At 38.1% G+C, this 18,784-nt stretch overlaps 1 protein-coding gene across 9 annotated transcripts in view; it reads left to right on the top strand.

Moving 5' to 3' along the window:
- BMAL2 (basic helix-loop-helix ARNT like 2) overlaps positions 1 to 18,784 on the top strand; it is a 107,642-nt gene that overhangs the window by 36,185 nt on the left and 52,673 nt on the right. For 4 of the 9 annotated variants that reach the window (XM_045873716.3, XM_045873714.3, XM_054507136.2 and 1 more), the window contains exons 2-5: positions 1,435 to 1,585; positions 3,090 to 3,191; positions 13,557 to 13,598; positions 16,787 to 16,944. In XM_045873716.3, coding sequence (XP_045729672.1) covers positions 1,435 to 1,585; positions 3,090 to 3,191; positions 13,557 to 13,598; positions 16,787 to 16,944 — 453 coding nt within the window. The other 5 variants (XM_045873719.3, XM_045873718.3, XM_045873715.3 and 2 more) reach the window with 4 other exon arrangements.

Here is an 18,784-nt window from a genome sequence, read left to right as displayed (position 1 = left end):
ATATAGGGATTTTCTAGTTATCTTTTTCTTACTGGTGTCAAGCATAATTACATTGAGTCAGTAAATGATGTAGGATATCATTCTTTTGAAACTATTAAGACTTACTTGCTTTTTGTCCAGTATATTGTCAGTTTTTATAATGCTCCATGGGTGCCCCAAAACAAACCGTGGATTTTGAAGCTGCTAGGAATAGTGGTCTATAGATGTCTATTACACCAAGCTTGTCCATTGTGTGGATCAGATTTTCTACATCATTGTTTCTGAATGCTTGATCTGTCAGTTACTGCTAGAGATGTGTTAAAAATCTCCCACTCTTGTAGATTTATTGCATTTTCTTTGTTAATATTCCTTATATATTTTCAATCTATTTTGTAAGTTACAGATTATTTTAAACTTGTTATATCCATTTTAATATGAGAAATATAGTTATTCAGGGAGGCCCACTTTTGGACTATACGTTATTTTTAGTTCAGTGATTCTGATTTTTATATTTTATAAAACATTTAATAAACCACACTTTATACAAAAAGGATTTTATTATCATATTTAGCAATTTAGGGTTAAAAATATTCACATCCCTTGATGTTCTTCTGAGATGTTATCTAAATGAAATAACCAGTAGATGAAAAGCTTTATGTACCACAATACATATTTGTGATGGTTAAAACAAACATAGATTGTAACAATAGAAGAATGTTTAAGTATCAGGGCACCCGGGTGGCTCAGTTGGTTAGGCAACCGACTTTTGATTTCGGCTCAGGTCATGATCTCAGGGTCATGAGACTGAGCCCCTCATCACACTCCACATCAAGTGCAGAGTCTGCTTGGGATTCTCTCTCCCTCTCCCTCTGCCCCTCCCGGAACTTGCACGTGCAATCTCTCACTTTCAATAAATAAATAAATAAAATCTTAAAAAAAAATAATGTTTTTTTTTATAGAAGAATGAGTAGCTATGAACATCTACATGACTGTATATTATATAGTCATTAGAATCATTTAAAAAGAATTTTATATATAATGCTTGTAATACCACGATAAAGTTATCACAGTGATTTTTAAATAAAATAGAATGTACTGTACACTATGATTTCAATTACTTAATGACAACTATAGAAAGAATTCTTAAGGGAAATACCTCTAAATAGTAACATCAATTGGTGACATTTGATTTCCCCCTTTCTATTTTTTGTGTTTTCCCTATTTTCTACAATTCTTTTACAATTAAATGGGGGAAATAAGCTTAAAAATATGGATTAACGTACATTTCTAACTAGTATTTAAGTGTCCATGGTTTGTCTTTCATACTATGTTATGTTGTTACTGATATTTTTAAAATATCAAGATAGAAAAACCACTTAAAACATGTGATGGGGTATGTATAAAGTAAAAGTTAATGTTAAAAATAGATGTGCTATTGTGCTTTTTCTCTCACAGATAGAATACTGACTGAAGAGAACCAGTGCATTTCTCCTGTGGTTTCCAGTCATATGAGCCCATGGACAAAACCAACAGCTATTGGATCCCTCTGCCCACATGTGGTGGAGTTCCCAAGAAAACGAAAAGGAAGTGATTCAGACCCATCCCAGTAAGTGAATTTATCCCTCTAACCCCATGAAATCTTTCATTCTAAGGAAAAAAAGAAAAGATTACTTTTTAAATCATTAATGATTTTCAGTTACATGGTAACATTTGGATAGGGACAATTATTTATCCACCCAACTGCCACCTGTCACTGACTGATATGTAACTTTTCCATGCAACCCTGAGGCTTTCAGCTAGAGTCTGAAAGACATAGGAACTTAAGATTAATTTGCTTAACATTTATGGTTACAGCAAGATACTTAACCTTCCTAATTGAATTGCTTAACCATGAAGAGAATATCTTCCTGCATGTTTCACTTAAAATAATAAACACCATGTTGCTTCTTACCTTATCCATCATTTATATAGTAACCAACCCTTGGTCATCTGTGGCCAGTTAAATCATACAAAACTCTTGTTTTCCATGTTTATTAAGCCAAGTAGATAATAAAGTCAATGTTGAGGATACTTGCTATCTCCTTGTTTATTTTTGTTGCTTAACACAGCTTGCAGCCCCAAATATTCTTTAATAAACACCCCCAAAGCTAGGGTTTGTGTGGTGAAAATGATAAGGCAAAGTAAATATTATGATCTAGAGTACTCCATTTTAGGCTGGTACTTTACATAAATGAGAAAGTTGATGATAGTCTTCATGAACGAAGGGAAAAATTTTGAGTAGGGGGACAAGAAGAGTACATACTAGTACAAACTAGCTCTTTTTAAGTCTGTTTTTCCCAATATACTTTATGATTTCACTAAAACTCCTAAGACAGCAGAATCAGTGTTATTCAAATGTAAGTACCGATGCACTTCCCAAGCCACATATAAATGACTTGAATGTTATCTACTATTTTGGGTTGTCCATATTCTCTTAGACTCTTCTATTAATGTGAATGATCATAAATAACTACAATTGACCTAGTGACTGTCTAGAACTGTTTACTGTGTTACATCCTAAATTATCAGTTTGTAGTCCCCACTCAGCTCAAGCTCAAAGTGATTATAAGTCCTTTTTATTTTCTTTCTTTTTCTTCAGAATCATAAGCACCATTGTTCTTTCTTAGTATCTAAATAAGATTGTGGGCTGTTGAAATGGAGCAGTGAGTACTAGAAGTAACAGTTTTATGCCACATAGCGGGCATGGTTGAGACCTCACAGTGGTTTGGGGAGTGAATGGGAAAGTGGGGTCCGTGGTAGGGGAAGTAATAGAAACATGCAAAGTACTGGCAGATAGTGATTTTTTTGGCAGAAGACAACACTGAAAATTAGCCAATTGCCCACACTTTAGAAAATGAAAAAGCCAGGATGCAGAAATATCAAGTGGCTTGCCGAACATTACACAACTAGTTAGAATGCCTGATTGTTAGTGTGGTACTTTCTTCATTACACCCTGCTTCCTGTCTCTCTGCAACTGGACAGGGTAGGGGACATTTGGCACATGAGGATAATCATGCTGTCCATTTCCCAACATGTATGGGGAGAGGTGACCAAGACCTCCTTCCTTCCAGATCAGGAATCATGACAGAAAAAGTGGTGGAAAAACTCTCTCAGAATCCCTTTACCTATCTTCTTTCAACAAGGATAGAAATATCAGCACCCAGTGGCAGCAGGTAAGTCCTGGACTTCCATTTAACATGATTCCTACTTGAAGAAGATGTATAATGGCAGTAGACAGAGAGTATATACCCCACTGATTTGCTCATTACCTACCATAGAGCTTCTCCATTCTGCCCCAATCCTTCTTTCATTCCACCATTTTCCATTCCTCCAATGAAATGATTGATGTCAAAGTACTTTATGGGTTTTACAAAGTATGATTGTAGAGCATCCTTCCCAGAGACTCAGAGCATGAAAGCCAGTCATTAGACATGAAGTTGATTTCCTTGGTGGAGCCCCAGAATATTGGGTATTTTTTTAAAAGATTTTATTTATTTATTTGATAGCAAGAGACAAAGCGAGAGAAGGGACACAAGCAGGGGGAGTGGGAGAGGGAGAAGCAGGCTTCCTGCTGAGCAGGGACCCTGGGATCATGACCTGAGACAAAGGCAGACACTTAATGACTGAGCCACCCAGGCGCCCCTATTGGCTATTTTTAAACAAAGAAGAATTCATGAGAATGTTTACCATTTCTTCAGCGCTCTTGGTTTTGAACAGAGCTGATTATTTTAAAAGGGTCATTGATGAAGATTCCCTGGAATGTAGCCATTAAATATTTCTTGAGTACTTACTATGTGACACCCAGTAGACTAGGAGGGAGAAATACAGATAAGACAAAAGAAATGTGTACAAATTAGAAAGATACAGATAATTATTACACATTATGATAACTGCCATAACACACACCCTGGATACTCTGGCAACAAAGACAGTTGGGCATATAATTAAGATTGGGATTGGGAGGGTAGGACAGCTTCCTGCAGAGGTTGACCTAAGCTAAGTTTTAAATGAAGAATGGAAGTGAGTCATTCAGAGCAGGAGTAGAAGAGGTATTTTAGGTAGAAGGAAGAACTGTGCAGAGGCATAGGGCATGAAATATGAAAGAGCACTCTGCTAATCAGGAAACAAGTGGCTGGCACAATAGAGCAGAGGTGGGTGAAATGAATGTGGACTAGGTCAACGAGATCTGTTGAACTAAAGAATATAGAAATTATCTTGCATGCAGTCAGGAAAATAGAAGGATTTTAAGCATGAGAGGACTTGTCAAATTACATTTAAACAAAAATTGTGGGCCTTCGGACTTTTTTTATTTGGTAAAATATATATAACATAAAAATTGCCATTTCAACCATTTTTAATGTACAATTCAGTGGCATTAGTCACACGGTTGTACAACAATTACTGCTGGCTATTTCCAAAACTTTATTACCCCAACTAGAAACTCTGTATGCATTAAATAATAATACTCTACACCTTGTTTCCTTCAGTCCCTGGTAACCTCTAACCTACTTTCTAGCTCTATGATTTTGCCTGTTCTAGATATTTTATATAAGTAGAGTCATGCAGTGTTTGTCCTTTTGTGTCTGTCTTATTTCACTTTGCATTATATTTTCAAATTTCCTGTATGTTATAGCATATTTCAGAAATTCATTCTTTTTATGGCTAATATTCCATTGTGTGTGTATATATATATACACACAACATTTTTGTAACAATGTTACATTAATATCAGGTGTACAACCTAGTCAACTTTTTTATGCATTATGCTGTGCTTACCACATAAGCTATAATCTGTCCCCGTACACCGCTATTACAGTATCATTGACAATATTTCCTATGCTGTGCCTTTTATTCCCATGACTTATTCATTCTATAAGTGGAAGCCCATATTTCCCACACCCTTTCACCCATTTTGCTCATCCCCCACCCTCTTTCCCTCTGGCAACCATTAATTCTCTGTATTTATAGGTCTGATTCTGCTTCCAGTTTATTCGTTTGTTTTTTTAGATGCCACATGAGTGAAATCATATGGTATTTGTCTTTCTCAGTCTATTTCACTTAGCTTAATACCCTCTAGGTCCATCTATGTTGATGCAAATGGCAAGATCTCATCTTTTATATGGCTATGTAATATTTTGTGTGTGTGTGTGTGTGTGTGTATACTACTACTTTATCCATTTGTCTATTGATGGACATTTAGGTTGCTTCCATATCTTGGCTATTATAAATAATGTTGCAATAAACATAGGGTTGCATATATCTTTTCAAATTAGTGTTTTGGTTTTACTGGGTAAATACCCAGTAGTGGAGTTCTTGGATCATATGGTATTTCTGTTTTTAATTTTTTTTAGAACCCCTCCATACGGCTTTCCACAGTGGCTGTACTAATTTATGTTCTCACCAAAGTGCACGAGGGTTCCATTTTCTGTATATCCTCTCCAACACTTGTTATTTCTCATCTTTTTGTTTTTAGTTATTCTGACAGGTGAAAAGTATTATCTCATGGTTTTGATTTGCATTTCCCTGATGATTAGTGATCAGCATCTTGTGTCTGTTGACCATCTGTATGTCTTTGGAAAAATGTCTATTCAGGACCTCCGCCCATTTTTAAATCAGATTGTTTGCTTTTTGGGTATAGAGTTGTATAAGTTCTTTTTTATTTTGGATATTAACCCCTTATTAGATATGGAATTTGCAAATATCTTCTCCCATTTAGTAGGTTGCCTTGTTATATAAAAGCTGCACAAAAGCTTTTTATTTTGGTGTAGGTCCAATAGTTTATCTTTGCTTTTGTTTCCCTTGTCTTAGGAGATATATCTAGAAAAATACTGTACAGCCAATGTCAGAGAAATTACTTCCTGTATTCTCTTCTAGAATTTTTATGGTTTCAGTTCTCACATATAGGTCTTTCATCAACTTTGAGTTTTTTTTGTGAATGGTGTTAGGAAGTGTTCCAGTTTCCCCAACACATTTGTTGAAGAGACTTTCTTTTGCCCATTGCATATTCTTGCCTCCTTTGTCATAGATTAATTGACCCATATATTGGTGGATTTATTTCTGGGCTCTTTATTCTGTCCCATTGATCTATGTGTCTGTTTTTGTGCCAGTACCGTACTGTTTTAAATACTTTAGCTTTGTAGTGTATCTTGAAATCTGGACCTGTGATACCTTCAGTTTTGTTCTTTTTCAAGATTGCTTTGGTTATTTGGAGTCTTTTGTAGTTCCATACCAATTGTAGGATTTTTTGTTTTAGTTCTGAAAAATGCTCTTGGTATTTTGATAGGGATTACACTGAATCTTTACATTGCCTTGGGTAGAATGGACATTTTTAAAATTTAAATTCAATTAGCCAACATATAGTGCATCATTAGTTTTTTTTTTTAAGATTTTTTATTTATTTATTTGACAGAGAGAGACATAGCGAGAGCAGGAACACAAGCAGGGGGAGTGGGAGAGGGAGAAGCAGGCTTCCCGCGGAGCAGGGAGCCTGATGTGGGACTCGATCCCAGGACTCTGGGATCATGACCTGAGCCGAAGGCAGACGCTTAACGACTGAGCCACCCAGGCGCCCGCATCATTAGTTTTTGATGTAGTGTTCAATGACTAGAGTCTCTATTGAGCAGGGAGCCCTACATGGGGCTTTATCCCAGGACCCTGAGATCATGACCTGAGCTGAAACCAAGAGTTGGATGCTTAACTGACTGAGCCACCCAAGCACCCTGAGAAGATCATATGATTTTTATTCTTCATTTTGTTGATATGGTGTATCATGTTGATTGATTTGCAAATATTGACCCATCCTTGCATCCCCAGAATAAATCCTGTTTGATTATGGTGAATAATCTTTTTATTGTTGAATGTGGTTTGCTAATATTTTGTTGAGGATTTTTGCATCTATGATCATCAGAGATTTGGCTTATAGTTGTTTAGTTTTTTTTGTTTGGTTTTTTTGTAGTGTCTTTGTCTGGTTTTGGTATCAGGGTAATGCTGGCTTCGTAGAATGTATTTGGAAGCTTTCCTTCTATTTTTTTGGAATAGATTGAGGAGAATAGGTATTAACTCTTTTTAAATGTTTAGAATTCACCTGTGAATCCATCAGGTCCCGCACTTTTATTTATTTATTTTTTCTTTTAAAGAGAGAGAGTGTGAGTGGGTTGGGGGAGCAAAGAGGGAGAGGGAGAGAGAGAATCCTAAGAAAGCTCCATGCTCAACGAGGAGCCCGACATGGGACTCAGTCTCACAACCCTGAGATCATGACTGAGCTGAAATCAAGAGTCAGATGCTCAACCAACTGAGCCATCCAGGTGCCCCTGGTTGTTGTTATTATTATTTTTCTATTACAGATTCAATTTCATTACTAGTAATTTGTTCAGATGTTCTATTTCTTCCTGATTCAGTTTTAGAAGATTGTATGTTTCTGGGAATTTATCCATTTCTTCTAGCTTGTCCAATTTTTGCTATATAATTTTTGTAGTATTTTCTTATAATCCTTCCATATTTCTGTGGTGTTCTTACTTTTCCTCTTTTGTTTCTAGTTTTATTTATTTGGGTCCTTTCTCTTTTTTTCTTGATGAGTCTGGCTAAGGGTTTATCAATTTTGTTTATCTTTTCAAAGAACCAGCTCTTGGTTTTATTGATGTTTTTCTTATCTCTACATCACTTATTTCTGCTCTGATCTTTGTTATTTCCTTCCTTCTACTCATCTTGGGCTTTGTTTCTCTTGTTCTAGTTCTCTTAGGTGTATGGTTAGATTGAGCTTTTTTCTTGGTTTGTTTTGAGGTAGGCCTGTATTGCTATATATTTCCCTCCTAGAACTGCTTTTGCGATGTTCCAAAGATTTTGGACTATTGTATTTTCATTTTTCTCTATGAATTTTTTAATTTTCTCTTTGATTTCTTTGTTGACCCAGTTGTTGTTTAGCCTCCATGTGTTTGTGGGTTTTTTAGGTTTTTTTGTGATTGATTTCTAGTTTCATACAGTTGTGGTTAGAAAAGATGCATGGTATGGATTTCAGTCTTCTTAAATTTATTGAGACTTGTTTTGTGACCTAACATGTGATCTATTCTGCATAATGTTTCATGTGCACTTAAAAAGAATGTGTACTCTGTTATTTTTAGATGGAATGTTCTATATATGTGTGTTAAGTCCATCTGGTCTAATTTGTTGTTCAAAGCCATTATTTCCTTGTTGATTTTCTGCCTGGATGAAATACCCATTGATGTAAGTGGGGTGTTAAAGTCCTTTGTCATTATTGTATTACAGTCAGTTTCTCTATGTTCATTAATGTTTGCTTTATGTATTTAGGTGCTCCTGTGTTAGATACATGGATATTTACAATTGTTCTATCCTCTTCTTGGATTGATCCCTTTATCATTATGTAATGGCCTTCTTTGACTCTTGCTACAGTCTTCGTTTTAAAGTCCATTTTGTCTGATATAAGTATTGCTACCCCAGATTTTTTTTTACCCCACTTCCATTTGCATGAATATTTTTTCTATACTTTTCCTTTCAGTCTATATGTGTTTTTAGGTCTTTTGTAGACAGCATTTGTTTTTTATCCATTCAGCCACCCTGTGTCTTTTGATTATAGCATTTAGGGCATTTACATTTAAAGCAATTATTTGTAAGTATGTACTTATTGCCATTTTTTTTTTTTCTGGCTGTTTTGGTAGTTCTTCTCTTGCTCTCTTTCTTTGTGATTGATGCATTTCTGTAGTATCATGTTTGGCTTTCTTTTTCCCTTTTTTGTGTCTATTATAGGTTTTAGCTTTGTGGTACTATGAGGTTCATATATAACATCCTAAGTATATAGCACTCTTTTTAGTTGATGGTCATTTAAGTTCAAACACATTCTTTAAAAAAAACCTGATTTCACCCTTTCCTTCATGTTTTATGTATATGCTGTCATATTTTATATCTTTATTCACAATTTTCTAACATCTAATTATGGCCATTTCTTTTCCGCTTAAGTTCCTTTAACATTTCTTGTAAGGCTAGTTTAGTGGTAATAAAATCATTTTGGGGGGAACTTCAGCTCTGAATGATACCCTTGCCAGGTAGAGTATTCTTGGTTGTAGGTTTTTTCCATCACTACTTTGAATATATCATGCCATTTTCTTTTGGCCTGCAAAGTTTCTGCTGAAAATTCAGCTGATAGCCTTGTAGGGTTTTTCTTTTCTTTCTTTTTTTTTTTCCCCAGATAAAATTTTATTCAGAAGGGGGCGCCTGGGTGGCTCAGTCGGTTAAGCGTCTGCCTTCGGCTCAGGTCATGATCCCAGAGTCCTGGGATTGAGCCCCGCATCGGGCTCCCTGTTTGGCGGGAATCCTGCTTCTCCTTCTCCCTCTCCCACTCCCCCTGCTTGTGTTCCCTCTCTCGCTGTGTCTCTCTCTGTCAAATAAATCAATAAAATCTTAAAAAAAAAAATTTATTCAGAAGGATAATTTTGAGTGCTGTGAATTGTGTAAGACTATTGAATCACAGACCTGTACCTCTGAAACAAATAATACATTATATGTAGGGTTTTTCTTGTAGGTAACTTTTTCCTTCTCTCTTGCTGCCTTTAAAAGTCTCTCTTTATATATTTATTTTTAAAGTAGGCTCTATGCCCAGTGTGGGGCTTGAACTCATGACCCTGAGATCAAGAGTAGTATGCTGTACTGACTGAGCCAGGCAGGTGCCCCCAAAGTCTCTCTTTATCTTTAACCTTTGACATTTTATGTGTCTTGGTTTGGATCTCCTTGGGTTCATCTTGCTTAGAACTCTGTGCTTCTTGAACCTATATATCTATTTCCTTCCCTATGTTAGGGAAGTTTTCAGCTATTACTTCTTCAAATAAATTTTTTCCCTTTCTCTCTTGCTGCTTCTTCTAGGTCCCCTATAATGAGAATGTTTTTTCACTTGATGTTGTCTAAGAGACCCCTTAATCAACCTTCATTTGTTAATTATTATTTTTTCTTTTTGTCATTCAGCTTGTGTGCTTTTCATTAGCCTGTCTTCCAGATCGCTGATATATTCTGCATCCTCTAATCTACTGTTGATTCTCTCTAATGTATTTATTTCAGTCACTGTATTCTTCAACTCTGATTGGTTCTTTTTTCTATTTTTTTAAATCTTTTTTTTTTTTAAAGATTTTATTTATTTATTTATTTGAGAGAGAGAGAATGAGAGAGAGAGCATGCACATGAGAGGGGGGAGGGTCAGAGGGAGAAGCAGACTCCCCGCCTAGCAGGGAGCCCGATGCGGGACTTGATCCCGGGACTCCAGGATCATGACCTGAGCCGAAGGCAGTCGCCCAACCAACTGAGCCACCCAGGCGTCCCTTAAATCTCTTTATTGAAGGTCTCACTGAGTTCATTCACTCTTCTCTCCAGCTCAGTGAGCATCTTTATGATCATTACTTTAAATTCTTTATCAGGCATATTGTTTATCTCCATTTCATTTAGCTCCTTTTTCTGAGGTTTTATCTTTTTCTTTCTTTTGGAGCATATTTCTTTGTCTCCCCATTTTGCCTGACTTCCTGTGTCTGTTTCTATGAATTAAGCAGAATAACTACTTCTAAATTTGAAGGAATGATCTTGTGTATGGTCATCCCCTATGTAGACCTTGTGTGTTTGGTGACTTTCACTGGCTGGAGATGTGGCTGGCATGGGCTGGGTATCCCAGGACTCCACACAGTGGGGCACCCTGGCAGGATAGCTGAAGTGGGTACAGGTCATTGTGGTCCCTGGGCTCTCCCTGCAGCAGGTGCCCTGGCAGGATAGCTAAAGTTAGAGTGGGTGCATGCCAGGTGTCCCAAGGCTCTACACCCAGAGGGAAGCTTGACAGTATAGCTGAAGCTGACATGGGTATTATTCGGAGTATCCTGGAGCTCTCCACACAGAGGGCACCCTAGCAGGACAGGTGAAGCTGAAGTGGGTGTATCCCAGGAGATCCCAGGGCTCTCCATGCAGTGGGTGCCGTGTCCCAACAGCTAAAGCTAATGCTGTTGCAGGTCAGAGTGTTTCAGGTTCTATGTGCTGAGGGCACTCTGGCAGGATGGCTGAAGTGAAGGTAAGCTGGGATTTCTGGGCACTATTTTCAGGGGGTGATCTGGTGGGGTGGCTGGAGCTGAAGCAGTATGTGGACCAGGAGACCCTTGAGTTCTTTGTACAGGGGGTGCCCTGATAGGATAGCTGAAGTGGGTGCAAACAGGTATGTTCTAGGACTCCATAGAGAGAATGCCTTGGAGGGGTGTTGGCTGGAGCTGAGGCAGGGTATATGTCTGGCCAAGGAGGGGTCCTGGGGTACTCGGCACAGGGGTTGCCCTATATCACATTTTGTCTATCCATTCATCTGTTGGTGGGCATTTAGGTTGTTCCTATCTTTTGGCTACTGTGAATAATGCTATTATGAACACTGATGTACAAGTATCTGTTTGAGTCCTTGCTTTAATTCTTTTTGGTATATACCTGCGAGAATTGCTGGGTCATATGGTAATCCTATGTTCAGTTTTTACAGAACCACAAAAACTGTTTTCGACAGTGGCTGTACCATTTTACGTTCCCACCAGCAATGTGTGAGGGATCCAGTTTCTCCATATCCTTGCTGACATTTGTTATTGTCCATTTTTTAAAAGAATATAGTTATCCTACCAGGTGTGAAGTGGTACAGACTTACATTTTCGAAGAATCACTTGGGAAACAGCATGGAGGATGGGCTGAAGGGGGAAAACCCAAGAGGCAGAGAAAAGAGCTGAGAAGTTCTTGCTAGGGATTGTTTTCTGACCATTGGTCTAAGAGAGTGGTCCTGGACAGCAGTGCATGGGAAGGGAAGGACATGTTATGACATGCTTAAAAGAGAATTCATGTTAAGGAGAGCAGGCACACAAGAAGTGTTCAAATTTTCTGACTTGGTTACCTATGTGGAGGATGATATATGCTCAGATCAAGGGATAGATGGTGAATTCAGTTTTTGACGCAATAAGAACATGGTAATTCTGGGATCTTCAACTGGGCAGTTGGATATGAGGGTCTGGAACTTAGGGGTGATGCCTGGTCTGGAGATAGAGATTCACACATCACTAATGTTCAGAAAGCCATTGCAGTGATTGGCATGAATTCAGTCACTGGGGGAAGTGTATGGAGTGGGAAGACTTGGGGGCTGAGGATATACTCTGGGGGGGACTCGGGCCTAAACACTGTAAAGGGAGGAGGGAAATCCTACCCCAAATGTGAGAAGACATGGCTCTGAAGCAGGAGTAATATCTCAGAAACCAAAGGAAGATTTTAAAAAGAGGAAGGCATGAAAAGGAGCAAATATGGAGAATGTTTTGATAGTATTTGCAATTACCTAGGTTTGTGCTGCAAACAAGAGATGAATTATTTGGCTAATACACGATCGTGCCTTTTTTCTGTTCTACCAGGGACCATTAAATAATAGTATATTTGGATTTCATAAGTACAGTAGGTTTGAATTTTACCATTTCTTTTGAGTTTTTTTTTCTTGTAGTTCAGTTGACAGTGTTATATTAGCACTTTATTATTAGCATATTAGATTTGTGTGTACAACATATAGTGATTTCACAATTCCACACAGGACTCAATGCTCACTATGATAAATGTACTTACCATCTGTCACCACATGATGTTTTAGGATATTATTCACTATATTCCCTTTGCTGTACTTTTCATCCCTGTGACTTATTTAGAACTGGAATTTTGTACCTCCTAATTCCCTTCACCTATTTTGCCCATCCTCTCATCTACCAGAGGGGACTCTGGCAACCACCAGTTTGGTCTCTGTGTTTAAGAGTCTATTTTTATTTGTTTTGATACATTTGGAAATATATTTTTAAAAATATGTAGTTTTAAAAACTACTCAGCCTGCATAATTTTGTAATGTGGAATGTATTCTGTCACCATCAGTATATTTCATTTTAGTAGTGGTCTGGTGGTAACTACGTTTCTTAAATATACATACACGCACACGTATGTATATATACATATAGTCACACACACACACACACATATATATACATTTGGCATATTCTGCCAGGGAATATACTACTGTGAATATTAATATTATTGGCAAGTGATCAGAGTTTCCAGTTTTCAATGATATTTTTTAATTAAAAAATAAATTTTAACAAAATAAGTTCCTTTTGATTAAAGGTCTGAGATTGTTCATTCATTTTTAGGCTATTTTAAAACAGCCAATACAAAATTTTTGGTTAAGCCATCAAATGTCTAAAAATTATTCTATTTAATATAATTCATATGAAAATTATATTTCTCAGGATTCGCATGAGGTAATTTTTGTTCATTGTCAGTTAACAGTTTTTGTTGACCTGTTGGGGATGATGTGCCTGTCAGCCTTAGGAGGAGAACTACCACTTGTGTTGACAATAATAATCACTTCCGGTCATTAGGAGCTCAGGGTAGTATTTCTAACGAACGGCTTAATAGGAATTAAGAGGATGATAATCTCACATTTATTTTCTTTCAAGAATTACATAAAAGCTGTTTCCTGTAGTTTGACATTTTATCCTGCTTTTTTGTAGAATGGAAGATGGTGAACAACAAGTAAAAGTGAAGTCCTTCAGGTACATTGAACCACTGAGATTGATAGATGGTGGGTGGAAAAGGTTGCACCTGCAAACCTTTAGCCAAAGTAAGAGGTGACGTCAAGATAGAATTGATTCATGAATATTAGGTTTTTCTCATTCGGTACCTGTTACCTTTTCTATCTACTTGAATAACATAATGTGCCTTTAAATTTTTCTTAGAGGGACTGTTTATTAAAATATTTCCTTTAAGCACTAGATCAAAGCTGATTCATGCCATAAACAAATCAAAATTACTTCCGAGGAGCATCTGATTGTTAGGAATTCATCCTCATAAATTCTTTGTCAATTGTTTCAGCATATTCTCAACGTCAACAAAAATTTTTCTACATCTGGCAACATGGCCAGATCTCAGTTTTGCTTTTTCTTCATTTATTCTGGTTTTTGATATGATTTACAAAACACTGACAGGGGTCAAAGTGGCAGTAACAGTACGCAGAATTAAGAGCCAGGCCCTGCTGCTAAATTATCAAGCATGGAACCAGCCTCTGGTAAATAGGGCCTTCTCAAATACAGTCTTCCGGAATTCTTTTCAGGTGCATCTCCTTCAAGTAAAGTGCCTTATTCAAAAATCTAACTATTTTGCCTTCCTCTGGGTTTCCTAGCTCCTACCATCATCATTCATTGTTCTCCACAGGGCCTTGCTCCCACCTGTACTCACCTGTCTCTAACACCCTACCTCTGAGACAGAACACCCCATCTGCTATGCATTCCTGGAAACAGGCATCTCTGCCCATTGCTCGTGTCTGTTGCTAGTGTGTAATACTGGTAGAAACAAGAGGTGATAACTCTAGCAAGATGATAACTATAACATTCTTCTAATCATAAAATTTTAATCTAAAAATTACTCCTGAATGGACCAAAGCATGAGTATATAACTAAATTTTATGTGAATGTACATATAATTTAAATTCCATCCAGTTCATCAAAAGTACATATTTTGTTCCAGGAGTGACATGACCCAAGGGTGAATGGTTGTGGGGACGCGGGGGACGGGGAATATTATCTCCATTGGTTTTCATTAGTGTTCTCCCCTCCCCCACTCTTTTATGTGGAAAAATTACATTTTCTTTCATCTAATTTAAAGTTGCCATAAAGACAGGTCAGAGCAAATGTCCTCCTTTCCCATCAGACTGTCTTTTTTAAACTCTTCTTCTGTGGAAATTCTGGAGGTGCCATGATCTGAGTGTTGTAGGAGAAACAGACAGATGTTTACAGTTAAGTGTGAAGAGTAAAAGAGCCTAACTCAAATGTAAGGTACAAATATAAGATATACATTTTCCCCCTACATTTTACCATCTATGAAAAAGGTCTTATCAATGGCCTCTTCCTGTTAATTGGCAACGTTTTTCTTTCCTTGTGACGTATTAAACAATACTGAATTTTCAACAGATGGTGACTTAGGTCTGGTGACATGGTCACAGTGTAAAAGATAATGAGGCAACTGAGAGAGGAAGGGGATTCTTCAGGTAGTAGTCACAGATGGTTTCCAGGAAGAATAACTGAGCTGGGTTTTGAAGAAGGAGGAGGATTTTTCCAATATAGAAGGGAAGGACATTCTAAGCTTAGCAAAGAGCAAGTCAGAGGAGATGTGAGGTGACTTGGCATGTGTGAGGACCAGCAAGTCGTTTGGCATTGCTGCGGAGTAATGTGGAGCTGTAGGGAATGCACGGAGAGAGGAAACTGGAAATGAGGGCACAAACCAGGTCATGGAGAACCTTGGGGTGTCATGTGGGAGTTTGGCCCTTCCTCTTAGGCAGTGAAAATACATGTTAGCAGTTTGATGCAATGGAATTAGATGACTTTGTTTGTTTTAGAGTGATAATTCTGGAAGTCGGGGTTTATATAGACTGGAAGAGGAAGATGCTGGGAGTATAGCAAGTTAAAAGGCTTTTGGGGGTAGTGCAATGAGCTGTCACCTAAGGAATCAAGATGGTGACAGTGGGGAGGAAGACAAGACCTATATAAGAACCATTTAAGAACTAGAACCTATAGGAGTTTGTGATTATTTGGCTCTTCAGGGTGACGAAGGAAGGGTCTAGAATGAGCCTAGTGATATCAGCAAGATATCACCAAGATAAACTCTACAGGGGTAAATCAGGGGTAATGGAGGAAGGAGGAATAAAATGGAGTAAATTGCAATTCGGTGTGAGCTTACTTGAGGTTTAAAGTACTTGTGAATCATTTAGGTGTGTAGTTCAAGTTCTGAAGGTCAGGAATGGGGTGAAGTATGAATGAGATAGAGATTTAATAGTAAGTAGCTTATGAACAGCTGTAAAGCCTTTGAGAGATGGTGCTATCTCAGGGTGAAGCTATAGGGTGAGGAAAGAGTAGAGCCAAGTGGGGAATCTTGGGGACACTGCTATTTAAGGACAGAGGAAGAGCTGATAAAGATACTAAGGGGACTGAGCAGAGCAGGGAGGACGGAGGAACAGGAGATGGTCACAGGAGCCAACGGAAGAATGAGGAATGTCGGTACCATTAAATTCAAGGCAGGGATCAGCAAGGAGTTGCATAAAATAAGGATGACCTCTGCTAAAAAGAGTGTCAGTGGGGCAGGGTTTGTGGAAGGTTGATTTTAATAGATGGAAAGGTGCCTGCTTGAGAAGTGAGAAGAGTGGAGATGGTGATCTTCCAGGAAGCTGGCTGAGAACAGAAGACAGTAGCAAGGTAAAAACCCCTAGGAGTGGGGAAAGGCGGGTTTTTTTCCCCCAGAGGGAGAGATTTGCACACATGTGCAGTCCCGTGGGAAGCTGCTGTGGAAGAGAATGAAGTTAAGATGCTGAGGAAGAGAATGAAGTTAAGATGCTGAGGCGAATACCGGAGAACAGTGATCTGTAATAAGAGGAAGAGTTGGGTAGCCTTCTAAGACTGAGGGAGGTTCTAAAGCTACCCATGTGGCTCTCAGACACATCTTAGTTCTTGAAGGTTTCTGGAAATAAGACAGGGAGGAAGAAGCAGGGGTAGTTGGTGGGGGTGGGATGAGAGATGAGCCCCATTCCTGCGCTCAGCAGCTCCCTCCTCTTCCCTGAACCACAAGTGCAGGGCCAAAGTTGGGAGGGAGGTGGGTGTGCTCTTGTGGGCCTCCTCTGGCTCCAGCCAGTGCCTCCAGGTTAACTCTGAGTCTGCTCGATGTTAAAAATAAAGGAGGTTCTTTTCCTTCTTAGAGAAGCTCATAGCCAAACCGAAAAGCGGAGGAGAGATAAAATGAATAACCTGATTGAAGAACTATCTGCAATGATCCCTCAGTGCAATCCCATGGCACGTAAACTGGATAAACTTACAGTGTTAAGAATGGCTGTCCAACACTTGAAATCTTTAAAAGGTGAGTTTGGAAATGGCTTCTGCATTTGTTTTGCTTTGTTTTTAAAGATTTTATTTATTTGAGAGAGACAGAGATAGCGAAATAGCAACAGAGAACATGAGCATGGAGGAGAGGGAGAAGCAGGCTCCCCACTGAGCAAGGAGCTTGATCCCAGGACCATGGGATCATGACCTGAGCCGAAGGCATGCTTAACCCACTTAGCCAGCCAGGCACCTCGCACTTGGATTTGTGAAGTCCTCCCTGTAATTGAGATCCTGGATTCATTTGTTTTGCTGTTGTTGGCTACTGAAATTCTATACAAATGTGTCTTTCAGCTTTATAGGCATCAGTTTGTTTATAGGCATCAGTTTTGATGCTTGCTTATATTCTGTATGTGGAGAGAATATTAATCGGGGTATGGAAAACCTTGGTTTCACTAAAAGCTTTATCTTAAGTGCACACAGTATGTCTTTACATTTGTGTCATCTTCAATGTCTTTCATCAATGTCTTAGAGTTTTCAGAGTACAGTCCTTCCACTGCCTTGGTAAAATTTATTCCTAGGTGTTTTATTCTTTTTGATAATATGATTGTTCTCTTAATTTCTCTTTCTGCCAGTTTGTTAATAGTGTATAGAAATGCACTGGATTTCTGTATGTTGATTTTGTATTCTGCAACTTTACTGAATTCATTTCTTAGTTCTAATAGTTTTTTGGTGGAGTCTTTAGAATTTTCTATATGGAATATCTTGTCACCTGCATATAGTGAGAGTTCTACTCCTTCCTTACCAATTTGGACGCCTCTTATTTCTTTTTCTTATCTGATTGCCATGGCTCGGACTTCCAGTACTATATTGAATAAAAGTGGTGAGAGTGGACATTCTTGTCTTCTTCCTGATCTTAGAGGAAAAACTTTCAGCTTTTCACCTCTAAGGATGAAGTTAACTCTGGGTTTGTCATTTATAGCATTTATTATGTTATGTTCCGTCTGTACCCACTTTGTTGAGTTTTTCTGAATGTTGAATTTGTCAAATGCTTTTTCTGCATCTGTTGAGGTGATCATATGATTTTTATCTTTCACTTTATGTGTTATGTTGATTGATTTGAGATACTGAACCATCCTTGCATCTCTGGAACAAATCCCACTTGATCATGGAGAATGATCCTTTTAATGTATTGTTAAATTTGGTTTGGAAATATTTTGTTGAGGACTTGTGTTCATCAGGGATATTGGTCTGTAATTTTCTTGTTTTGTTAGTGTCTTTGTTTTTCATATTAGGGTAATACTGGCATCATAGAATGAATTTGGAAGTTTTCCTTTCTCTTCTTTTGGAATGATTTGAGAAGGGTAGTATTAACTCTTCTTTAAATGTTTGGTAGAATTCACCTGTGAAGCCATCTGGTCCTGGACTTTTGTTTATTGGGAGTTTTTTGATTACTGATGCAATTTCATTGCTGGTAATTGGTTTGTTCAGATTCTTCCCAATTCAGTTTTGGGAGATGGTAGGTTTCTAGAAATTCACCCATTTCTTCTAGTTTGTCCAATTTTTTTTTTGCATAGTTTTTGTAGTCTTTTTTAATAGCTTTGCATTTTTGTAGTGTCGGTTGTATTTTGCATTTCTTTTTTTTAAGATTTTATTTATTTATTTGACAGAGAAAGACACAGCGAGAGAGGGAACAGAAGCAGGGGGAGTGGGAGAGGGAGAAGCAGGCTCCCTGCTGAGCAAGGAGCTCGATGCGGGGCTCGATGCGGGGCTCGATCCCAGGACCCTGGGATCATGACCTGAGCCGAAGGCAGACGCTTAACTGACTGAGCCACTGAGGCTTCCCACTCTTGCATTTCTGATTTTGATTCTTTGTCTTG

The sequence above is a fragment of the Mirounga angustirostris genome, unplaced genomic scaffold (assembly GCF_029215605.1).
Source record: "Mirounga angustirostris isolate CCGP_5_RB_7025 unplaced genomic scaffold, mMirAng1.0.hap1 SCAF_5, whole genome shotgun sequence".
Taxonomy (NCBI): Eukaryota; Metazoa; Chordata; class Mammalia; order Carnivora; family Phocidae; genus Mirounga; species Mirounga angustirostris.
This window is presented reverse-complemented; position numbering and strand designations above follow the sequence as displayed.